We start from the raw sequence: 24,785 nt of genomic DNA, 5'->3' as shown, positions 1-24,785 counted from the left end.
CAAAACCCTATTTGCATATTAGAGCTTATGCATATACACAGGCCTATATATGAGCTCAAGCCTGAAAAAGCTGAATTAAAATAATAATTGTGCTGTTTTACAATACATAGCCTATGCATGGCAGAAAAACATTAAATTATATTTTAAGATGTCTTTGGTACATAATAGGCTAGACCAATATTCTAAAATGAACACATTTTAGTAATCAGAGTGTGAACTGTGTTATTATGCATACTGGATGGACTGGTTACATTATGCTCCAAACTGTCTATTCATGAGTCTGGGAGAGAACGTATAGGCCTAGGCAATGCTGTTGGTTCATTGATTGTGCAGGGTGGCTTACAGAGTTAGCCTACCATTATAGTGAATGTGATTTTAAATAGCCTAGTAAAAGGGATTTTTTTAATATATTCATAATTTATAGGCCGACACATTTACCTTTTTTTAGCTACATCATATCTCACAACCATGAGTTTGGGCGGAATATCACCTGTCACGTAGGCAGAGGCTGCATGCTCCTCAAACAGTGGTTGATGCATGGAGTGAAACAACCGAAGTAGACTATCCAACATGATTGAAAAAAGAATTGGTAGGAAAGCGGCCTCCGCTCGCTATTGACTGCATACAGATGACATGTCTTTTTGCCCCTGACTCTTTGATAATGGGCCATTCTAAATCGCAACTCATTTTATATATTAGTAAAAGACCACATTTAAATTGAGAATAGTCTGATGGGTGAAAGTATGATCACTTGATGAAAGAGCATGTGCAGGCTGCACAAGGGAAGCTTTTTTTGCGACTTTCTCAAATCCTCAATAGCCTATAGTTGTATCATGCAGGCCATATATATTTTGAGTTCTAAAGCATTTTAAGCTTTGTATCATTCGCAACTAAAGTTGCCAAATAGGTTCTATATGTTAGATTTGGAGTTGTTTTAAATGATCACTTTTACGCTCAACATAGCCACTTCATATGTGCACTCGCTCCAGAATGGGAGAAAAAATGTCCTTTTCTATTTTATTCAGTTCAATTCTATTCTTCTTACTATAAAATGGCACAGGACTGGTTGCATATCTTGTCTGCTAATATAACAAGCCTACAGCCTATGGCCCATAGCCAGATGACATACAGTAGGCCTGCTCATATTCTGTTCTTCTGAAATACATTTATGTTTCTTTAGACATAAAATCATGGGTTTATTGTAATGGTGTATATGAAAAAAAAAAAAATTATACTTTACATTTTTTTTTAATGTAGATGTTACAAAGGCACATCAGCGGCTTGTATGAGTGGAGGCTAGGAGATGCTAAACACGTTTATGTTAATTAAGTGTCAATTACCGTGAGATTGGCAGTTTTTTGCATGCCAATAACCAGCTGGCAAAATGTCAGGACCGCCACAGACCTACATGTACATTAGTATCCTTTTAACCATAAAGGGCATACAGTGCCTTCAGAAAGTATTCAGACCCCTTGACTTTTTACACATTACATAACAGCCTATTGTCTACTTATTAGTCAAATTAAAGAGATACAGTGTATTCAGACCCCTTGACTTTTTACACATTTTGTTACTTTACAGCCTTATTCTAAAATGGATTACATTGTTTTTTTCCCCTCAGCAACCTACACACAATACCCCATAATGACAAAGCAAAAACAGTTTTTTAGAAAGTGTTGCTAATTAAAAAATAAATAACATAACTGACTACATTTACATAAGTATTCAGACACTTTACTCAGTACTTTGTTGAAGCACATTTGGCAGCAATTACAGCCTCGAGTCTTCTTGGGTATGATGCTACAAGCTTGGCATACCTGTATTTGGTGAGTTCCTTGAATTATTCTCTGCAGATCCTCTCAAGCTCTGTCAGGTTGGATGGGGAGCGTTGCTGCACAGCTATTTTCAGGTCTCTCCAGAGATGTTCGATCGGGTTCAAGTCTGGGCTCTTGCTGGGCTACTCAAGGACATTCAGAGACTTGTCCCGAAGCCACTCCTGCGTTGTCTTGGCTGTGCGCTTAGTCGTTGTCCTGTTGGAAGGTGAACCTTCACCCCAGTCTGAGGTCCTGAGCGCTCTGGAGCAGGTTTTCATCAAGGATCTCTCTGTACTTTGCTCCATTGATCTTTGCCTCGATCTTGACTAGTCTCCCAGTCCTTGCTGCTGAAAAACATCCCCACAGCATGATCTTGGTTTCATCAAACCAGAGAATCTTGTTTCTCATGGTCAAACTCCAAGCGGGCTGTCATGTGCTTTTTTACTGAGGAGTGCCTTTTGTCTGGCCACACTACCATAAAGGCCTGATTGGTGGAGTGCTGCAAAGATCTTTGTCCTTCAGGAAGGTTCTCCCATCTCCACAGAGGAACTCTAGATCTGTGACAAAGGCCCTTCTCACCCCATTGCTCAGTTTGATTGGGCGGCCAGCTCTAGGAAGAGTCTGGTTGGTTCTAAACTTCTTCCATCTAAGAATGATGGAGGCCACTGTGTTCTTGGGGACCTTCAACAATGCAGAAATGTGTTGGTGCCCTTCCCCAGATCTGTGCTGAGACACAATCCTGTCTCGGAGCTCTACGGACAATTCCTTCAACCTTGTGGCTTGGTTTTTGCTCTCACATGCACTGTCAACTGTGGGACCTTTATACAGTTGAAGTCGGAAGTTTACATACACCTTAGCCAAATACATTTAAACTCAGTTTTTAACAATTCCTGACATTTAATCCTAGTAAAAATTCCCTGCCTTAGGTCATTTGGGATCACCACTTTATTTTAAGAATGTGAAATATCAGAATAATAGTAGAGATTTATTTCAGGTTTTCTTATATCACATTCCCAGTGGTAAAGTTTACATGCACTCAATTAGTATTTGGTAGCGTTGCCTTAAACCATTTAAACTTGGGTCAAACATTTCGGGTAGCCTTCCACAAGCTTCCCACAATAAGTTAGGTGAATTTTGGCCATTCCTCCTGACAGAGCTGGTGTAACTGAGTCAGGTTTGTAGGCCTCCATGCTTCGGATTGATTTGCACTTTTCGCACCAAAGTTTAAAAAAATATATTTCACCTTTATTTAACCAGGTAGGCTAGTTGAGAACAAGTTCTCATTTACAACTGAGACCTGGCCAAGATAAAGCAAAGCAGTGCGACACAAACAACAACACGGAGCTACACATGGAATAAACAAACATATAGTCAATGATACAATATAAAAAAAAGTATATGTACAGTGTGTGCAATTGAGGTAAGATAAGGGAGGTAAGGTAATAAATAGGCCGTAGTGGCGAAGTAATTACAATTTAACAATTAAACACTGGAGTGAGAGATGTGCAGAAGATGAATGTCCAAGTAGAGATACTGGGGTGCAAAGGAGCCAAAATAAATAACAGTATGGGGATGAGGTTGTTGGATTGGCTATTTACAGACGGGCTATGTACAGGTGCAGTGATCTGTGAGCTGCTCTTACAGCTGGTGCTTAAAGTTAGTGAGGGAGATTGGGTCTCCAGCTTCAGTGATTTTTGCAATTTGTTCCAGTCATTGGCAGCAGAGAACTGGAAGGAAAGGCAGCCAAAGGAGGAATTGGCTTTGGGGGTGACCTGTGAAATATACCTGCTGGAGCGCGTGCTACGGGTGGGTGCTGCTATGGTGACCAGTGAGCTGAGATTAGGCGGGGCTTTACCTAGCTAGCAAAGACTTATAGATGACCTGGAGCCAGTGGGTTTGGCGACGAATATGAAGCGAGGGCCAGCCAACGAGAGCATACAGGTCGCAGTGGTGGGTAGTATATGGGGCTTTGGTAACAAAACGGATGGCACTGTGATCGACTGCATCCAATTTGCTGAGTAGGGTGTTGGGGGCTATTTTATAAATGACATCGCCGAAGTCAAGGATCGGCAGGATAGTCAGTTTTACAAGGGTATGTTTGGCAGCATGAGTGAAGGATGCTTTGTTGCGAAACAGGAAACCGATTCTAGACTTAATTTTGGATTGGAGATGCTTAATGTGAGTCTGGAAGGAGAGTTTACAGTCTAACCAGACACCTAGGTATTTGTAGTTGTCCACATATTCTAAGTCATAACCGTCCAGAGTAGTGATGCTGGACGGGCGGGCGGGCAGGTTCGGGCAGCGATTGTTTGAAGAGCAGACATTTAGTTTTACTTGCATTTAAGAGCAGTTGGAGGCCACGGAAGGAGAGTTGTATGGCATTAAAGCTCGTCTGGAGGCTAGTTAACAGTGTCCAAAGAAGGGCCAGATGTATACAGAATGGTGTCGTCTGCGTAGAGGTGGATCAGAGAATCACCAGCAGCAAGAGCGACATCATTGATGTATACAGAGAAAAGAGTCGGCCCGAGAATTGAACCCTGTGGCACCCCCATAGAGACTACCAGAGGTCCGGACAACAGGCTCTCCGATTTGACACACTGAACTCTGTCAGAGAAGTAGTTGGTGAACCAGGTGAGGCAGTCATTTGAGAAACCAAGGCTATTGAGTCTGCCGATAAGAATACGGTGTTTGACAGAGTCGAAAGCCTTGGCCAGGTCGATGAATATAGCTGCACAGTGTTGTCTCTTATTGATGGTGGTTATGGTATCGTTTAGGACCTTGAGCGTGGCTGAGGTGCACCCATGACCAGCTCGGAAACCAGATTGCATAGCGGAGAAGGTACGGTGGGATTCGAAATGGTCTGTAATGCCTGTAAATATGTAACATGTGAGTCCCTAAACCTTGCTGTCAATTTTCTGTTTTGGGAACTGGTAGCGAACATCCCAGTTGTGCATTTCAGTTTTTACCATCAATCATCTGTAAGCTTAATGATTTGATCAAAATCACCTTTAATTGTCTCTGAATGTATTCAAACTGTCTTTTTAAAGCCCTAGGTTAGATGGAGTCAATCAGTTTGATATAGAGGAGGACTGGAAGTCCGTAGTGAACTCACTGATATCAAATCACTTTGCAAACGCTCCAACATCCTACTTTTTTTAGCACATTTTCTTTTTTAATATTTTAATTGGGGATGGGGGTTTACCGGTACAATATTTTCAGTTCATTACTTCACACATTGTACCTATGACCTGCAACGCCAAATTATATATATTTTTTAAATTACAGAAGCTACAGAACTACAAATGATGTATCATATTTTACATACAGGAAAAGAAAGAAACAAAAAAGAAGTGGGCCTCCATCTTTCCATCCCATTCCTCCAGCCCCACCCCCAATGTTTTCCACCCCTCCCCCCTGGCAATTAGAGTTTCTTGTCAGTCACTCCTCCCTCCTCCCCCAGAAGACCAAATGAAACCCTGACTCTTAGATGGCAATCACCTCACTCTCCGCCAATTCATCAGTGGATAAGCATGTAACTACAGCGCACTCTCACTTCATATGAAGAAACGTGCCTATCTGATTTAGGGAACACGGAATGCCACGGTCCTATTTTTCAATTTTCTGTTCCAGTTAAAGGGTTGTTAAGATTCACTTAGATCTGTAGACCATATTTTTTTAATGGGCCTTCTCTGAATATGAGCTTTCCAACAGTTGTTTATATATTATAGAGGGAAGTCCTTTCAGGAGCCCAGATCATTTATTTATATTTCCCTTCATTGGATGGTTCGGTCGTTGGATTTCCAACATCCTCTTCTTAAAGTGGTCTCATAATTTTTATAAACAATTGTGAATCTCACTAGCCAAGTTAGCTAGTGAGATTCACAATTGTTTATAAATTTACAATTCGTTTTCTTTTTTGGGGGGGGGGGTCAAGGATAATCAAGCATAATTCAATTTCATTACTATATTATGGTCGTCTGCTGCAATATCCCGTCCGTGACAAGGATTGACGAGTTGTGGATGCCAAGATGCCGTTCTGCACACCGCTGTTGTATTGCGCCATTATTTGTCTGTTTGTGGGCCACCTGTTAGCTTGCACGATTCTTACCATTCTCCTTCCACCTCTCATCAACGATTTGTTTGCGCCCACAGGACTGCCGCTGACTGGATATTTTTTGTTTGTCCCACCATTCTCGGTAAAGCGTAGACGCTGTCGTGCGCAAACATCCCAGGAGGGTGGACGATTCTGAAATACTTCATCGGCTGGCACCAACGATCATACTAGGCTCAGTCGCTTAGGTCCTAATGTTTTGCCTATTCTAACGTTCAATCGAACAGTAACTGAATGCCTCGATGTCTACCTGCCTGCTTTATATAGCAAGCCACGTGACTCACTGTCTGTGGGAGCGATCCATTTTTGTGAACGGGATGGTGTACCTAATAAAATGTCCGGTGAGTGGATCCCTTTCCCACCTCGTCCCTACTGCTTGCTATGAATTATATTTGATGGTGTATGCATGTTTAGGCCCGTGCTTGACTTGGACGGAAATAGGTGACGGAACTCCTCCATACTTTTGCACTAGTATTCTATATGAGATGCAGGAATTCAATCCAAATAACATTTCAGGTGCAAGTGCTCTGTTCCGGTGAGCTCCTGCCAAAGTCGAGTACTGTGTTTAGGTAAAAAGACAAATAATGTTCCGTTTCGAACACTGACAAACGGAGCACCAAAAAATTTGCTCAATCTGATTGGGAACATCCATATTAGCAAAACTGCAGCAATATTTTCAGAACTACTTACATTGTTGTTAAAGTATATTTTTAGAACAATTCTGGGCCATAAACGTACAGAATGTTAGGAGAACATTCCAAGGATATTTCAGACATTCTTAAAAATATATGTGGTGATGTTTTGTGGAATGTTAGCTTGAACCATACTTTTATGGGAATATACGCTAATGTCTTGGGATTGTCCCCGGATTGCTGGTCTGTTATCAATAGACATAATTGGTTGTTAGGCCTATACTGGATCTTAATTTGAACACCCTGTTGCAGTACATGTTCCTGCGTCGTATTATAGTGTATTCAAGGTTTTTAAAAGAGGGTTTAAGTTTGTAATTCACACTTTTAACAAAACATTTTATCAACCCATCCAAAAATGTCCATTATAATCCACATAGTAATTCACATTTCCTGTTGCTGCAGGATAATTTTCCTGCTGTGAGAAACTGGTCAAACGAAGATCCTATACCTGGGTAGGCATCTCTCCATTAATGTTAGCGAAATGCTCCAGTAATGTTTCCTCAGAACTAATTTAATTAAATCATGATTACTGAAGAATGTATAGGGAACATTATTGTAATAATCGTGTCAAAACGTCACACTAGAACTTTGAGAGCATTGTGGGAATATTCCCCGCTTGTTGTGATGGGTGTTTTGAATTAACTCCTAATGTTTTCTCAGAACCATTTCTATTGCTCTCTCATTTTGTTGCGGCAGTATGTTCTTAAAGCATTACTGATGCATTGGCTTATTAAATTACCTGGAAACCTTATGAGAAAGTTAGGGATATGTTATGTGGTGGTTGTTACAAACATTTTAGTGAAAGTTAGGAGTACATTACAAGTAAATTTAATTGAAAACATTTTCTGATAAAAATTATCCTAATGTTCGATAAAATCCTGACTAGAACTTAATGGGAATTGTAGAATTGATTTGAATTTATTTGACAATTTGTAAAATCCATACGTAAGGGCGCTCCAGCTGGTGAGGCCTCCACATACAATTTAAGAAAATTATCAAGGATAACACAAAGCTTAACAGCTTATTTCCATTGTGGTCCTTTTGAAGAGGGAAAGGGGGAATACAACAAGGTTAGTCGGCGATTGAAATGACAACAGACACAACTTTAGTTTGTTTCACAGCATCCGATAATTAATACAATTTCTGTTCCTAATAAACAACTATGGACAGGTACAGCTTCCTTGTCTCACATACCCTTTATATATATACACACACAGTTGGAAGTTTACATACACTTAGGAGGAACGGGAAAAAATTCACCCAACTTATTGTGGGAAGCTTGTGGAAGGCTACTCGAAACATTTGACCCAAGTTAAACCATTTCAAGGCAATGCTACCAAATACTAATTGAGTGTATGTAAACTTCTGACCCACTGGGATTGTGATGAAAGAAATAAAAGCTGAAATAAATCATTCACTCTACTATTATTCTGACATTTCACATTCTTAAAATAAAGTGGTGATCCTAACTGACCTAAGACAGGAGATCTTTACAAGGATTAAATGTTGTGAAACTGAGTTTAAATGTATTTGGCGGAGGTGTATGTAAACTTCTGACTTCAACTGTGTGTGTGTGTGTGTGTGTGTGTATATATATATATATATATATATATATATATATATATATATATATATATATACACACACACACAAGACGTTTGACCAGCAAACCAGAAATGGTTGTTCCTGTGGTAGAAATGGCACATTATGCCTTGCGTTTTAGTTATTAATTTGCAGCTCACCACCAGTTACATACATACATACATACAACAATAACACATTTGATTTACATAATCCCCTTCCATCTAAGTGCTTAAAGCTCTTTAGTCTACAGAGCAACACCCATCCACTACCAATGGTTGATAGAGAATGCTTAATGTTAGGATTAGGGTTAATGGATACCAATTTGTTGGTGGGAAGTTGAACATCTATAAACTAAGGGGAGCCAACTAACAAAGTGTTACCGAATCAAATGGCAGCTGGCGCTACATGCTGTTCAACCTCTACTATTGTCCGTTGCAGATGAGCTTCACAGAGATCAGCCTGTCAGACCAGGACGGAGACGGTGCCACGGCCATGCACTTCGCCGCCAGCCGCGGCCATGCCAAGGTGCTCAGCTGGCTGCTACTGCACGGTGGCGAGATCATCACCGATAGCTGGGGCGGAACGCCGCTACACGACGCCGCCGAGAACGGGGAGCTGGAGGTGTGTGGGGGGGTTTATAACCGTACATAGGGAGGGATCTGTCGGAGAACACATGACAATGGTTCAATGGATTTAGACACCGTATAGGGCTGTGTGTGAGGTTGGTCAAGACAGATTGGAATTACGAACAGGTAACTTCATACAAATCCAGAAATAGCCAAGGGGGCCCATTACACCATGCATTTGAGTGAGAGCGGAAAGTTGATATTGTCTCCCAAAGGTTAGACGCACAGTTATTTTTTTGAATGAGCTGACATTCGTCTGTGTTGCTGTCTTTGTCACGGTCTCTCTCTTCCTCTGTCTCTTTTGCAGTCGTTTCTGACTCTCTCCTTCTCCCCCCCCCTCTCTCGTTGACGATGTTGTATGTTCGCCTACTGTTTTATGTTTTCTGTATGTTTGCTATGAGTATGAGCAGCATGCCTGTATTTGTATTCTATTTCTATTCATTAAGGATCCCCAGTAGCCGCTGCCGAGGCAGCAGTTACTCTTCATGGGGTTCAGCAACATTAAGGCAGTTATATTCAATTTAAAATATGACATTACATTTCAAAACACGTTTTACAACACATTATGTGTGTGCCCTCAGGCCACTACTCTACTACCACATATCTACAATACAAAATCCATGTGTATGTGTGTGTGTAGATTGCGTGTCTTATCATGTGTACGTGTAAGGGTGTGTGTGTCTCTTCACAGTCCCTGCTGTTCTATAAGATGTATTTCTATACTGCTTGCATCAGTTACCTGATATGGAATAGAGTTCCATGTAGACATGGCTCTATGTAATACTGTGCGCCTGTCAATACTTTTCTGCTTGATAACTAGCGCACTTCTGTATGTTGTAAAAGCGTTACATGGTCGCTGCCCACATCACTGCATAGTGCAGAAAATACACGAGAGTTCAGGGGCCTTGTTTTCACAAAGTTAACCATTTTCACTGTAGTGTCCAAAACGTCTTTCAAGCTGTCAGGCATTCCCTTGGCAGCAAGAGCCTCTTGGTGGATGCTGCAGTGTACCCAAGTGGCGTCGGGAGCAACTGCTTGGATGCGCGTTACCACTCCACTGTCCCCCTGTCATGGCTTTTGTGCAATTAGTACAGATACCAACACATCTTGACCACCAAAGTCCATATGATGTCACAAAGCTGTCCAGTACTTTACAAATATCCTCTCCTGGTTTTCAGAAGAGACTACTACTCGAAAGGCATCTTAATTATCTCTCAAACTCCTGTGGCTTATTTTTCAAATTGGCATGTTTTGTTTCTAAATATCTGTGCAAGAGTGAAGGTTTCATCGAGTTGTGAGATAGTACTTTTGCACATATAACACACCGTGGCTGAGGAAAGGCACTACTCCCAATATAAGTGAACCCCAAATCAATGTAGTTATCATATGTGCGCCTCTTTGATGGTCCAACATCCCTGTCTGTTGTTCAGTGCTTTCCTGGGTAAGGGGGCAGTAGTTCTTCAGCTGCATTAGATTCACAACTGTCAGTGTCCATGCTAGCTGGGCTAACAACAAATGTAGAATTACTGATGCTAGCATTGGTTGCGCTTGTGGAAGCAACTTGTGTCGTTGACAGGTGCAGGTGTAGTACTGCTGGTAGTAGCAGTACTACCACCAGTAGAGCTGGTGTGTATCTCTATGGACGCGGGCCTTTTTTTTAACCATTTATCAATTTTCGAGCAAACAGAATGAGCAGCAGCTACGTTTGGCTACATACGGACCGTTAGTGGAATTCCCCCTAGACAGTAACGGTTAATGTGATTGGATGTTAATTATTTGACAAGACTACCTGTAATTGACAATGTTGTTATTTCGCTGAACACTAGATGGTTTAATTTTATTTTTGGCAGTGAAACGAGGCTACTCAGGCGAGGGGAAAAAAACTCACCCAAATGTATAGCCTCGTTGGAAAATATAAATGGACTGTTTGAAAATGTGAAAAAATACTACAAATCAAATTATTATTTGGAGTACCCCCAACGGCATTGCGCGTATCCCAGTTTGGGAATACCTGCGTTAGGAGATAAAGCAGATTCTTCATTTCACCTGTCACAGACCGGATCCTTGTGAGTCACTCACTGTTGCAGCACTCCAGGAGATCTAGTTACAGTATGGAATACACAACGAAAGGTTTACCAGCCAGATATCTTATGTCTATTAAGTTAACGGTCTAAAATGTGCTAAATGCTCTGTCTAGCTAAGTGGTTAGCTTCTTGCAAAATCAAGCTTCTCTAAGTGACAGCAGAGAATCCCCTCCTGGATCAAGAACCTTGCTGTCAAACATTTATTTTGTGTGAGTAGCATTTTTTTTAGTTACTTGTATAACTTTATGAGCTGGGATGTCTGTCCTGCAAGTAGTTTGTCAGAGACTGTATAAAATGTTTGCAATGTGCTTGTTAGCATTTAGCTAGCATTCACTGTGGGATTTTACATGTACTTGTTAGCATTGCCTTCGGATTCAGAGGGTAAGTGGGGTTTGAAAATAGCGGCCCTTGTGTTCAGTGCCGGTATTACCGAATATCCCTGGTTAGCAAAATGTCGGAATGAAGGTTCGACAATCTGGATAACGGCCAAACCTACCGATGACATTTGGCTTACTCCTAAAAAGTACGGACAAAGTTTTTTTTGTATTTTCTCTCTCTCTCCCTCCCCTCTCTCTTTCTCTCTCCCAGTGCTGTCAGATCCTGGTGGTGAATGGGGTGGACCTGGGCATACGGGACCAGGACGGCTTCTCGTCGGCCGACCTGGCAGAGTACAACGGGCACGTCCAGTGTGCCAAGTACCTGTGCACTGTTGAGAACATGGTGAGACACAGGATGCATTCGACAGGACACACTGTAGTGAAATTGTTTCAACGGAAAATGTAATGTAGTCCGTTTTCTTCCACTGGTGCCTAATGAATACAACCCAGGTGAAATTTGTAGGTAGACATCATTCAGGGCGATATCTAGATGAGAGGAAGATTAAGTCTATTCCAGCCAGGGCACTAAATTCACTTTTTTCGTTGGTAGCACTGTTGCCCCGAACTTCAAAAAGTAAGGAGCACCAGTCAAAATTTAGATTTATTTTTTATTTTTTTACTGCAAATGACTGTCCTATCATTCTTAATTGTCATCAGCTGTTACCTTGATTTAGAACTCACTAGAGTGGGAAAGACATTAGAATAAAAACAACATTTTAATAATTGTATTCAAAAGTGCAACATCAAACAATTTTATATAGGTGAATAACCTTTTGTATTTAAAAGTACAACTGCAAACTGTTTGCGCAGGATACCTAATTTCCATATGTTGGGTTGATTTGTAATCCATAATTTTTCTGCATGAGTAACATGGGTCTGAATTTGGTAAAAGCCATCTTTTCTTTGGCAATGCAGTAAGCGGTGTTCAATTTAATCTGTAGCTGAGTTAGCTGCCTGTTGACCGGCTTGTTCCCTGTCAAATACGGCTGTCTGGTAGTAGATGTAGTGATGTTGTTCCTGCCCCCTTCCCCCAATGCACTTGTCCCAGAAATTGATGTGCTTTTGGCATAAGTTATGTTTTAGCAATGACTTGTGTTTTAGGTTGCTGGACCCAGTAGCAAAATAAGTTTCCCTGCTGCTTTTACGCCACACTTACAACAGTACTCGCAGAACTTTGTGTTTGTTTTATCCCTCCTTAGCCACTTGAATTCGCGAAGTCACCCCTCTCGAAACATGTAGATCTTTGACTTTTTCTGAGGTGGATCGGTAGCAGCATATCCGACATTGTCCATCTTGTCACGATCGTCGTAATGATGAGACCAAGGCGCAGCGTGCATAGACTTCCAAATAATTTTAATAAAGAGAAACTCACTAAACAAAACAACAAAAGCACAAACGAAACGTGAAGCTACTGGAGTGCACAAAGGCAACTTACTGTAGACAAGATCCCACAAACACAAATGAGGGAAATGGCTACCTAAATATGATCCCCAATCAGAGACAACGATAAACAGCTGTCTCTGATTGGGAACCATATCAGGCCAACATAGACATAAAAATACCCCTAGACATACAAAAACTAGAGTACCAACCCTAGTCGCACCCTGACCTAACCAAAATATATAGAAAAACAGATATCTAAGGTCAGGGCGTGACACTTCTGGTTGTGGTTGATCATTTCATCATTTGTTTTTTTGCTAAGGAAAGCTTCAATTCTGCCGCATTTCGTTGTTGTTCTTGCTAGCTAGCTTGCTAGCTAATGCCATTACTTAGCTGACAGAAAGGGGCGGCACAATTCTGAGGGAAAGTTTGCGTGAAAAGGGATTAGTTGTGTGCCTGGGATTTAATTAGCTACATTGAAACTTTTGTAGCATTATGATTTGGTTATGATTTGTACACAATGTATCAGCCTGTCTTGTTTGCGCAGTGAAGAGAAGAGTGTTGTGGTGTAATATTGTTATGCAATGATAAAAATGTATTATTGGATCATTGTTCCTCGCACAGTGCTCCCAAAATGCAAGATATTGGTCGCACAGCAACATTTTTAGTCAGGAGCCCAGATTCCAGCTTGAATGTAAAGATAATATGTGGTCTGTGTCAGTCTTCCACTTTTATATTTGTTTTTTTTCACAGAAGTTCCCCTTTAATTGCTTAACTCAACGCTTGATCAACAGCCTGTCACGTCTGCTCCCGCTCTTTCCCTCCCCCTGGCGCTTGAGGGCGCCAGAATGCCTTGCATCACTCACTCCTGCCATCCATCACGTACACCTGCCTTTCCTTGTCACGCGCATCAGCGTTATCGGACTCACCTGGACTCTATTATCACCTGTTCATTTCCTCCCCTATATGTGTCAGTTCCCCAGCTCTGTTCCCTGCTTCTGCATTGATTGTTTTTCTGTTTGCTAAGCTGTTTATGTCTCGTTCCATGTCCGTGATTTATTAAATGTTACTCCCCGTACCTGCTTCGTCTCTCCAGCGTCATCCTTGTGATAGATCGTGATAGAATGCAGAAGCCATCACACGAAGCATCGGGGAGTACTGGCGTTCTGGTTGGTATAGTGGCATCGGCTCTGGGTCACCACCGATGGAACCGGGGGTGCCTAGCCTGCTCGTCGGGCTTCCACGCCCTAGCAGGCTCGAGAGGTTTCCTTGCCCCGGTTGGCTCGGATGGCGCCCATCCCACGTCGGGCCTCAGCTGGATCGTCAGTTCTTGTCTGCCCAGCCTGTCCAGGAGTTTTTTTTGTTTGTTTGTTGTTTGTTTTGTCGGTGACGTCGGGGGTGGATTCTGCCGCCGATGGAACCGGGGGTGCCTAAGCCAGCCCGTCGAGCTTTCATGCCCTGGCTGGCTCGAGAGGTTTCATTGCCTCGGTTGGCTCGGTGGCTTCCCATCCCACGTCACAATCCACCGGATCATCGGGTTTCCTCAGCGGGATCGACAGGCGTCTGGACTCAGCCGGATCGTCAGGCTCCCATGCCTCAGCCGGCTCGCCAGGCTCTCACGCTCCAGCCGGTTCGTCGGGCTTCCACGCCTCAACCGGCTTGCCCAGCGCCCATGTCTCGGCCGGTTTGCCCAGGTGGGACGCCGGGTGGCGCCCCTAGTGGGGGGGTACTGTCACGTCTGCTCCCGCTCTTTCCCTCCCCCTGGCGCTTGAGGGCGCCAGAATGCCTTGCATCACTCACTCCTGCCATCCATCACGTACACCTGCCTTTCCTTGTCACGCGCATCAGCGTTATTGGACTCACCTGGACTCTATTATCACCTGTTCATTTCCTCCCCTATATGTGTCAGTTCCCCAGCTCTGTTCCCTGCTTCTGCATTGATTGTTTTTCTGTTTGCTAAGCTGTTTATGTCTCGTTCCATGTCCGTGATTTATTAAATGTTACTCCCCGTACCTGCTTCGTCTCTCCAGCGTCATCCTTGTGATAGATCGTGACACAGCCTCCTCTTCCAGCCGGCAGTGAATGTATTTTCCTAGGAGTGAGAGACCCTTAAATGGTTAAAGGGCGGGACATGTTTCCCACATACTTTAGGGAGTCCCGGTGGAAGTGTTATTTCTCATGCCACCCCGTGGGGCTTTACCCAGGAGGGCCAGGCAGAGAGGGTAAATGGCAGTAATTGTCATTAGTGGAGCGACAGGTGTCAGTTTGGACACATGCTGGCTCCCGTGGCTACATTCTAAGTTGTGTGGCTCGTGCCAGCTGGGAGTAGGCACGCAAATGATTGTCTAATTTGTTGTTGTGGTGTTTTGACGACTGACCTGGGACCTGTTCAGGAGGGTGCAATTTTACAAGATGTTAGACCCCATACAGACACAGGTTGTACAACGTATTTGACACAATGGTTGTGATACATCTGATACTGATATTGAAGAGTATTTGTTTACACAACCATCATGCGGTGTCTCCATAGGGTTGTGTAATTACTTTTGTGAAGACAAACTCTCTGTTGCATAACAACCTTTGTGCATTGTAGATACAGTGGTTCCTTCTTTTAAAAGTTGCGAACTTGCACCGCGGGACTTTGAGGTACCCAGCGTCACGGCTTCATTGCTCCAGACCACCACAAGGGGGAGTTAGAGCTCTCATTATGCATTTGGGTCCCAAGGTTCCAATGACGAATTTGACGCGAGCCACCCGTCCCTGGGTGAAGATGGCTGACAAAACATTACAGTGGAACCAAATGTAAGTAGTTATAACGTCATAACGAGAATGATGACGCGTGGAAGAGGGAAAGGAACAAGATTGGGACAACAAGAATTTGTTGCAAGTTGGGGAGGGGGGCTAATAGCTGAACAATAGACTATTCAACCTTTACTAAAGAATTGTCTAATAGCCAAGCTAGGTGTGAAAAAAAAAAAAATCCTATCACAGACCAGATTTGTCCTAACGACCAAGGGGTAGCTTGCTACTCAATGTAATAAAGTAATGACTTTTCAAATAAGTTACCTTACACGTTATGTTGGCTGACAATTTGTTTGCTACGCTGTCCTTACGAATCACATAGCATATCATTACAGCAGTATGTACCGGTATCTTAGCTAGCTACCTAACGTTAGTAGTTATACGTCAATCTTGCCATTAACTATAGGCTATCTAACTACCCAACGTTTATTGACTTGACTATTCCCGTCATTCTTAGCTTAGCGAAATGGTATAGTTGTTGTGCGTTCCCAATGGACATTCTGATGCTTTCGTAAATTCGCTATGGCTATCTACACCGATTTCAGAGTGCGCTCGTCTGAGTGTACCAGAGCGCAGAATAATGAATTTACGAGGGCTCAACACAAGTTGAATATGGCCGAGGTCAGTAAACGAGGTCAGTAAACGTCGGCAAAAAAGCATAATTAAATTGTTAACTGCAGCACAGTCGCCAACGGTTAACATAAACTGCCTTACCAGCTCTGCTAGGGCGAGAAAAATGGTCAGAGTAGTCTCATTTGTGTCTGGAAGTAGCTAGCCAACGTTAGCTTGGATGCTTGACTGCCGTTGTAAGGCCAGAACGCTCAAATCAACCCTACTCCTCGGCCCGAACGTCCAGTGTGCGCTCCGAGAGCGAAACTGTCTGAATTTACAAACTGACAATCTGACAACGCTCTGAATTTATGAGCGTCACGTTGTGCAGCGCCATATTTTCTGTTCCATCCTAACGGAAACCCAGAGGGTTTTTCAATTATCATGGAATTGAAACACCATAATATTAATCAAATTAATTAAGCAAGTACCAGTCAAAAGTTTGGACACACCTACTAATTTCAGGATCACAACTATGAAATAACACCGGTGTCCCGCGTGCCCCGCATTCTGTAGTACAGACATGGCCTGCTCTCCCTTGTGTAAGGAATTAGGCATTTCCCATGTTTACTGCAGTATGTATTGTACACTGCACAGTAGCCTAATAAACAAACACATTTCATTAATAAAATAATGATATAAAATACTCTTTCAAATGGCAGATGTTGAGTTAGTTATGGATCCATAACGAATTACTATGGGAATAAATATCATTGATTTACAGAAATATTGGAACAAAGTTGTCTAATGAATGCAAACAATTTAGAATCCTCCAATCCTGTAACCTACTTCCTACCGTCACGTTGTACAGCGCCATATTTTCCATTCCATCCTAACTGTCCCCTGAGGGTTTTGTTTTTGTTTTTCTCTGACTAGAAACAACATAATATTAATCAAATTAATTAATCAAAATTTCTTAAAATCAATCCCATATACTATGTTATTACAAAAAAAGTTTTTAAATTCTCTGGTAATTCCAATACGGAATACTATCAAATGCTTCTCAAAGATACCCCTGGTGGTCACACTAGCAATAACTTGCAGTAACAGAAAAAATGGCTGACAATTTAATGACGTGCCACAGAATGCTGTAGCAGCATGCAAGGTGTGCTGCAGTATGACACAACTTTTAAAAGAGAGAACCACTGTACAGTAAGTTGTACAACTTGAGTATATAGAGCAAGATAGAAATGTATCATGTGTAAGAGATGATTATTGTCGTGTCAACTCTATTTGTTACATTTCGATATATAACATTCGAAATGTTTGACATCACTGAACACACCCCAAGACAAGCAAGCACACTCATTTTCTTCAGGAAATGTACCTTTTCAGTCCCACTCCCAGGCTAAGTTAGGTTGCTCTCCCCCAGGTTCCTGGTTGACCTTGTTTTGTTAACCCCTCGTTGTGGTTGTCTTATCCAGAGTGTGGCGCACCGCGTGCTTTCCAGGGACCCATCGGCCGACCTGGAGTACAGCAAGCAGCCCGACTTGGGCCTGTCGTCCCCCAACAACACGATGCCCCCGGCAGGGTCGCGACAGGCCCAGCAACCGGCCCACTTCGACATGGGCTCGCCCTCCAGCACCCTGTCCAACTACAACTCAGCCAGCTCCAGCCAGTGTAGCATGGGAGAAAAGCGGAGCGGCTCACCCCCTTCATCACGAGCCCCCGCCGGTCAGTCACACAAGCTTTCACACACACGCACCCCACACGCACCCCACACCCCAGCTTTCACACACACGCACCCCACACTCGTGCACACACACACACACTATTTTAATTAACTTCCTGAACTGGCTGGATTGAACTATAGGACAATTGAACTAAGGACAATAGTTAAGATTACACAGGGCAAAAAATAGTCATGGTGAGGCAATCGGTGCCAGGATCTATGAATACACTATTTGTATGATTTTCCTAGCCTGGTATGAAAAACAGTTTGCGCTTTGCCAATTTTAGAGTGTGTGTGACCCCAAACATGACATGACATCTTTGATTTGGTCATGTGTACACTGTTATCATAACAATTGTGGGAACTACCACCACTCATCTGACTGGAACAAATTCCATGTAACAATTTGCATTCCTTTGTTTGATGCCACAGCATCACTCCATACTAGTGCTTCCCTCTAGTGGCAGGTAGGATAAATCATCTGTCTGTGAATCAACCACTGCATGCTCTCCAAACAAAATGCATTCCTGGAGAGCTACTTGGTGTGCAGGCCTTTGTTCCACACCTGCACTATTATTTAACAAGGTAATGGATATTATAGTGCTTTTCCAGGTGCGCAATGCACTTTACATAATTATGTGCAATACCCAACCTGGGTGTTTCTATGTCCTTAGAAATAGAATTCCTAGAACAGCCGTTAGTCCACCCATCACCCACCCATTGACTTGAATGGTGATGTCTGTTCAAGGAATTCTAGCTATTTCTATAGCCACCTCATCCATCTCGCCCCTGACCTATTGTGTCCTTGTCGCAGGCGGAGGCCCAGCGGAGTCGGCCATAAATGACATGCAGACTTACACGGACATGCTCAATCCTGACGTGGAGGCCGGAGCGCCCAAGTGCAAGGAGCCCGCCGCCACCGCTCAGCCACCTCCCTCACCCCTGCTGGCCTTGCCAACGCCCCCTTCCCCTGAGTCCCCCGCGGACTCAGCCGATATCTATCTGAAGGTGAAGAGCAGCCTGAGGCACGTGGAGAAGGTGAGCTTTCGCTCTTCCTTTACTGGTGAAAGGCAGAAGGGCACAACTCAGGTTCCTCAAGGGACACAGTCCTGTTGTTTTTGTTAACCAATCCCTGGTGTAGAGATTAAAACACACGCGCGCGCGCGCGCGCGCACACACACACTGTCAATCTCTCACTTGCTGTGTCACTAGAGATTCTGGGTTCGAGTCCAGGCTCTGTCGCAGCTGGCTGCGACCGGGAGAACCATGGGGCGGCGCACAGTTGGCCCAGCGTCGTCCGGTTTAGGGGAGGGTTTGGCCGGCAGGGATGTCCTTGTCCCATTGCGGACGCTGACACCGCGCCAGGTGTATAGTTTTCTCGAACACATTGGTGCGGCTGGCTTCCGGGTTAAGTGGGCATTGTGTCAAGAAGCAGTGTGGCTTGGTTGGGTTGTGTTTCGGAGGACACACGGCTCTCGACCTTCGCCTCTCCCGAGTCCGTATGGGAGTTGCAGCGATGAGACAAGACTGTAACTGCCAATTGGATACCACGACAAAGGGGTAAAAATAAATAATTCTTACATTTTTTTCTCTGGGTGCTGGTGACAAATGGCCAAGTCCTCACAGAGGGTTGCCTTTCGATGCCACGCTAAGATAATATCCTAGCACAGTGCAGTAAGCTGATCAAACAGACCATTAGCCCGCCATAAGAACAAAAAGCTCAAACAGCTGAAGCTCAGATACAATTCAGCTACAGTTCAGATACAGATCTAGGACCAGCTTACCCCACTCCATATTAGGAGATGGTACACTCAGAGCCTTCAGTTGACAAAGGCAATTGTGAATGCAGGTTTTCATGGCTGTACAAAGGAAATTGTGTATACATGGCTGTACAAAATCAGTTAATCTCTTGTATCTGCTTGATCACAGGTCTTAACTACTAATTTATGTGATTTGTTAACAGGATTTTTACATGCCTACTGTCACGCCCTGGCCATAGAGAGGCTTTTATTCTCTATTTTGGTTATGCCTGGGTGTTACTAGGGTGGGCATTCTAGTTTCTTTATTTCTATTTCTTTGTGTTTGGCCGGGTGTGGTTCTCAATCAGAGGCAGCTGTCTATCGTTGTCTCTGATTGAGAACCATACTTAGTAGCCCTTTTTTCCACCTGTCTTTGTGGGAAGATTACTTTTGATTAGGGCACATAGCCTGTAGCACCACGGTTTGTTTTTATAGTGTTTGTTGTTTTGTTCGGCGTCTTTTTTCCAAATAAAGAGAAAATGTACGCTCATCACGCTGCACCTTGGTCCTCTTCTTTTAGCGGTCGTGACAGAACTTCCCACCACCAACAACGGACCAAGCAGCGTGGTAAGGAGGAGCAGCCTGTCCAGGCTTCCTGGACTTGGGAGGAGATCCTGGACGGTAAGGGACCCTGGAGGCAGGCTGGGGAGTATTGCCGTCCACGGGAGGAACTGGAGGCAGCAAGAGCAGAGCAGCAGCGTTACGAAGGGACTCGGGGGGGGGGGGGGGGGGGCACACGGAGAGTGTGGCTGAGTCAGGTTGGAGACCTGAGCCAACTCCCCGTGCTTACCGGGGCGAGCGTCGTACTGGTCAGGCACGGTGTTATGCGGTGGAGCGCACGGTGTCTCCAGTGCACGTGCACAGCCCGGTGCGCTACCTTCCAGCTCCCCGAATCAGCCGGGCTAGAGTGGGCATCCAGCCAGGTCGGAGGATGCCGGCTCAGCGCATCTGGTCGCCAGTACGTCTCTACGGCCCGGGATATCCTGCGCCGGCTCTGCGCACTGTGTCTCCGGTGCGTCTGCACAGCCCAGTGCGTCCTGTGCCTATGCCCCGCATCTGCATGGCGAAAATAACCATCCAGCCAGGACGGGATGTGCAGGCTCTACGCTCAAGACCGCCAGTGCGCCTCCACGGCCCAGTGTATCCGGTGCCTCTGCCTAGGACAGGGCCTCCTGTATGTCTCTCCAGCCTGGTGAGTCCTGTGCCTGCACCTAGAACTAATCCTCCCATATGTCTCCCCAGCCTGGTGAGCCCTGTGGAAGCTCAACGTATCAGACTGCCCATACGTCTCCTTCCTCCAGTGATGATCCATGGCACGAAGCCTCCAGTGATGATCCATGGCAAGAAGCCTCCAGTGATGATCCATGGCACGAAGCCTCCAGTGATGATCCATGGCACGAAGCCTCCAGTGATGATCCATGGCACGAAGCCTCCAGTGATGATCCATGGCACGAAGCCTCCAGTGATGATCCATGGCACGAAGCCTCCAGTGATGATCCATGGCACGAAGCCTCCAGTGATGATCCATGGCACGAAGCCTCCAGTGATGATCCATGGCACGAAGCCTCCAGTGATGATCCATGGCACGAAGCCTCCAGTGATGATCCATGGCACGAAGCCTCCAGTGATGATCCATGGCACGAAGCCTCCAGTGAGGAGTCATGGAACGAAGGCCTCCAGTCCGGAGCTTCCAGCGACGTTCTCCAGTCCGGAGCTTCCAGCGATGTTCTCCAGTCCGGAGCTTCCAGCGACGTTCTCCAGTCCGGAGCTTCCAGCGACGTTCTCCAGTCCGGAGCTTCCAGCGACGTTCTCCAGTCCGGAGCTTCCAGCGACGTTCTCCAGTCCGGAGCTTCCAGCGACGTTCTCCAGTCCGGAGCTTCCAGCGACGTTCTCCAGTCCGGAGCCTCCAGCGACGTTCTCCAGTCCGGGGCCCGCTACGAGGGTCCCCAGTCCGGGATTGGCGGCGAGGGTCCCCGCACCAGAGGTGCCACCAGAGTGGGGGGAGCCAGAGGCGGAAGGGGGTCTATGTCCCGCACCAGAGCCGCCGCCGTAAAGGAAGCCCACCCGGACCCTCCCCTTTAGAGTCAGGTTTTGCGGCCGGAGTCCGCACCTTTGGGGGGGGGGGGGGGGGGGGGCTACTGTCACGAAACTAGGGTGGGCATTCTAGTTTCTTTATTTCTATGTTTTCTATTTCTTTGTGTTTGGCCAGGTGTGGTTCTCAATCAGAGGCAGCTGTCTATCATTGTCTCTGATTGAGAACCATACTTAGGTAGCCCTTTTTTCCACCTGTCTTTGTGGGAAGATGACTTTTGATTAGGGCGTATAGCCTTTAGCGTCACGGTTTGTTTTTGTAGTGTTTGTTTTGTTCGCCGTCTTTTTTCCAAATAAAGAGAAAATGTACGCTCACCACGCTGCACCTTGGTCCTCTTCTTTTTACGGCCGTGACAACTACCCCATCTCTGTACCCCACACATACAACTATCTATAAGGTCCCTCAACCGAGGAGTGAAATTCAAGCACAGATTCAACCGCAAAGACCAGGGAGGTTTTTTGCCTCGCAAAAAAGGGCACCGATTGGTAGAAGTGTAAGCATTTTAAAAGAAGACACTGAATATCCCTTTGAGCATGGTGAAGTTATTAATTAGGCTTTGGATAGTCTATCAATACACACAGTCACTACAAAGATACAGGTGTCCTTCCTAACTCAGTTGCCTGAGAGAAAGGAAACTGCTCAGGGATTTCATCATGACGCCAATGGTGATTTTAAAGAGTTTAATGGTTGTAATATGAGAACTGAAGATGGGTCAACAACATTGTAGTTACTCCGCAATACTAACCTAAATGACAGTGAAAAGAAGGAAGACTGTACAGAATAAAAATATTCCAAAACATGCATCCTGTTTGCAACAACCCACTAAAGTAATACTGCAAAAAATGTGGCAAAGAAATTAACTTTTTGTCCTGAATACAAAGCATTAAGTTTGGGGCAAATCCAACACAACATATCACTGAGTACCACTCTTCAAATTTTAAACCATGGTGGTGGCTGCATCATGTTATGTGTATGCTTGTCTTCAGCATGGACTAGGGAGTTTTTTGGGGATATAAATAAACAGAATATAGCTATAAGCACAGGCAAAATCCTAGAGGAACCCTTGGTTCAGTCTGCTTTCCAACAGACACTGGGAGACGAATTCACCTTTCAGCAGTACAATAACCTAAAACACAAGGACAAATCTACAATGGAGTTGCTTACCAAGACAACATGTAATGTTCCTGAGTGGCCGAGTTAAAGTTGACTTAAATTGTCTTGAAAATCTATGGCAAGACTTGGAAATGGCTGTCTCGTGATAGGTTTGGATGTGCGTGAAGCGCACACTTCTCCAGCATGCCAGTGGCCATTGAAGGTGAGCATTTGCCCACTGAAGTTGGTTATGACACCGAACTTCAGTTAGGTCAAGACCCTGGTGAGGACAATGAGCACAGAGATGAGTTTCCCTGAGACTGTTTCTGACAGTTCTTTCAGAAATTCGTTGGTTGTTCAAACCCGCAGTTTAATCAGCTGTCCGAGTGGCAGGTCTCAGACGATCCCGCAGGTGAAGAAGCCGGATGTGGAGGTCCTGGGCTGGCGTGGTTACACGTGGTCTGCTGTGGTGAGGCCAGTTAGACATACTGCCAAATTCTCTATAACGACGTTAGAGGCGTTTATGGTAGAGAAATTAACAAAATTATCTGGCAACAGCGTTGGTGGACATTCCTGCAGACAGCATGCCAATTGCACACTCCCTCAACTTGAGACATCTGTGGCATTGTGTTGTGACAACTGCACATTTTAGTGGCCTTTTATTGTCCCCAGAACAAGGTGCACCTGTGTAATGATCATGCTGTTTAATCCGCTTCTTGATATGCCACACCTGTCAGATGGATGTATTATCTTGACAAAGGAGAAATGCTCACTAACAGGGATGTAAACAAATTTGTGCACACAACTTGAGAGAAATAAGCTTTTTGTGCATATGGAACATTTCTGGGATCTTTTATTTCAGCTCATGAAACATGGGACCAACACTTTACATGTTGCGTTTATATTTTTGTTCAGTATAAAAAAATATACTTGCTCATATCTTTAATATTAAATTATTTACAATGTACAGTTGTGGCCAAAAGTTTTGAGAATGACACAAATATTAATTTTCACAAAGTCTGCTGCCTCAGTGTCTTTAGATATTTTTGTTCGATGTTGCTATGGAATACTTAAGTATAATTACAAGCATTTCACAAGTGTCAAATGCTTTTATTGACAATTACATGAAGTTGATGCAATGAGTCAATATTTGCAGTGTTGACCCTTCTTTTTCAAGACCTCTGCAATCCGCCCTGGCATGCTGTCAATTAACTTCTGGGCCACATCCTGACTGATGGCAGCCCATTCTTGCATAATCCATGCTTGGAGTTTGTCAGAATTTGTGGGTTTTTGTTTGTCCACCCGCCTCTTGAGGATTGACCACAAGTTCTCAATGGGATTAAGGTCTGGGGAGTTTCCTGGCCATGGACCCAAAATATCGATGTTTTGTTCCCCGAGCCACTTAGTTATCACTTTTGCCTTATGGCAAGGTGCTCCATCATGCTGGAAAAGGCATTGTTCGTCACCAAACTGTTCCTGGATGGTTGGGAGAAGTTGCTCTCGAAGGATGCGTTGGTACCATTCTTTATTCATGGCTGTGTTCTTAGGCAAAATTGTGAGTGAGCCCACTCCCTTGGCTGAGAAGCAACCCCACACATGAATGGTCTCGGGATGCTTTACTGTTGGCATGACACAGGACTGATGGTAGCGCTCACCTTGTCTTCTCCAGACAAGCTTTTTTCCAGATGCCCCAAACAATCGAAAAGGGGATTCATCAGAGAAAATGACTTTACCCCAGTCCTCAGCAGTCCAATCCCTGTACCTTTTGCAGAATACCAGTCTGTCCCTGATATTTTTCCTGGAGAGAAGTGGCTTCTTTGCAGCCCTTCTTGACACCAGGCCATCCTCCAAAAGTCTTCGCCTCACTGTGCGTGCAGATGCACTCACACCTGCCTGCTGCCATTCCTGAGCAAGCTCTGTACTGGTGGTGCCCCGATCCCACAGCTGAATCAACTTTAGGAGACGGTCCTGGCGCTTGCTGGACTTTCTTGGGCGCCCTGAAGCCTTCTTCACAACAATTGAACTGCTCTCCTTGAAGTTCTTGATGATCC

General features: G+C 44.5%; 1 protein-coding gene across 1 annotated transcript in view; it reads left to right on the top strand.

Annotated features, from left to right (window-relative positions):
• Positions 1–24,785, top strand: part of LOC139543213 (espin-like) — a 103,490-nt gene that overhangs the window by 18,188 nt on the left and 60,517 nt on the right. The window contains exons 4-8 of the mRNA XM_071349475.1: positions 8,640–8,822; positions 11,500–11,631; positions 17,504–17,753; positions 18,566–18,874; positions 20,071–20,171. Of these exons, the coding sequence (XP_071205576.1) occupies positions 8,640–8,822; positions 11,500–11,631; positions 17,504–17,753; positions 18,566–18,874; positions 20,071–20,171 (975 nt within the window). The remainder of the gene's footprint in view (positions 1–8,639; positions 8,823–11,499; positions 11,632–17,503; positions 17,754–18,565; positions 18,875–20,070; positions 20,172–24,785) is intronic.

The sequence above is a fragment of the Salvelinus alpinus genome, chromosome 17 (assembly GCF_045679555.1).
Source record: "Salvelinus alpinus chromosome 17, SLU_Salpinus.1, whole genome shotgun sequence".
NCBI lineage: Eukaryota > Metazoa > Chordata > Actinopteri > Salmoniformes > Salmonidae > Salvelinus > Salvelinus alpinus.
The sequence above is the reverse complement of the archived record's forward strand: the minus strand, read 5'-3'. Positions and strand labels throughout refer to the sequence as shown.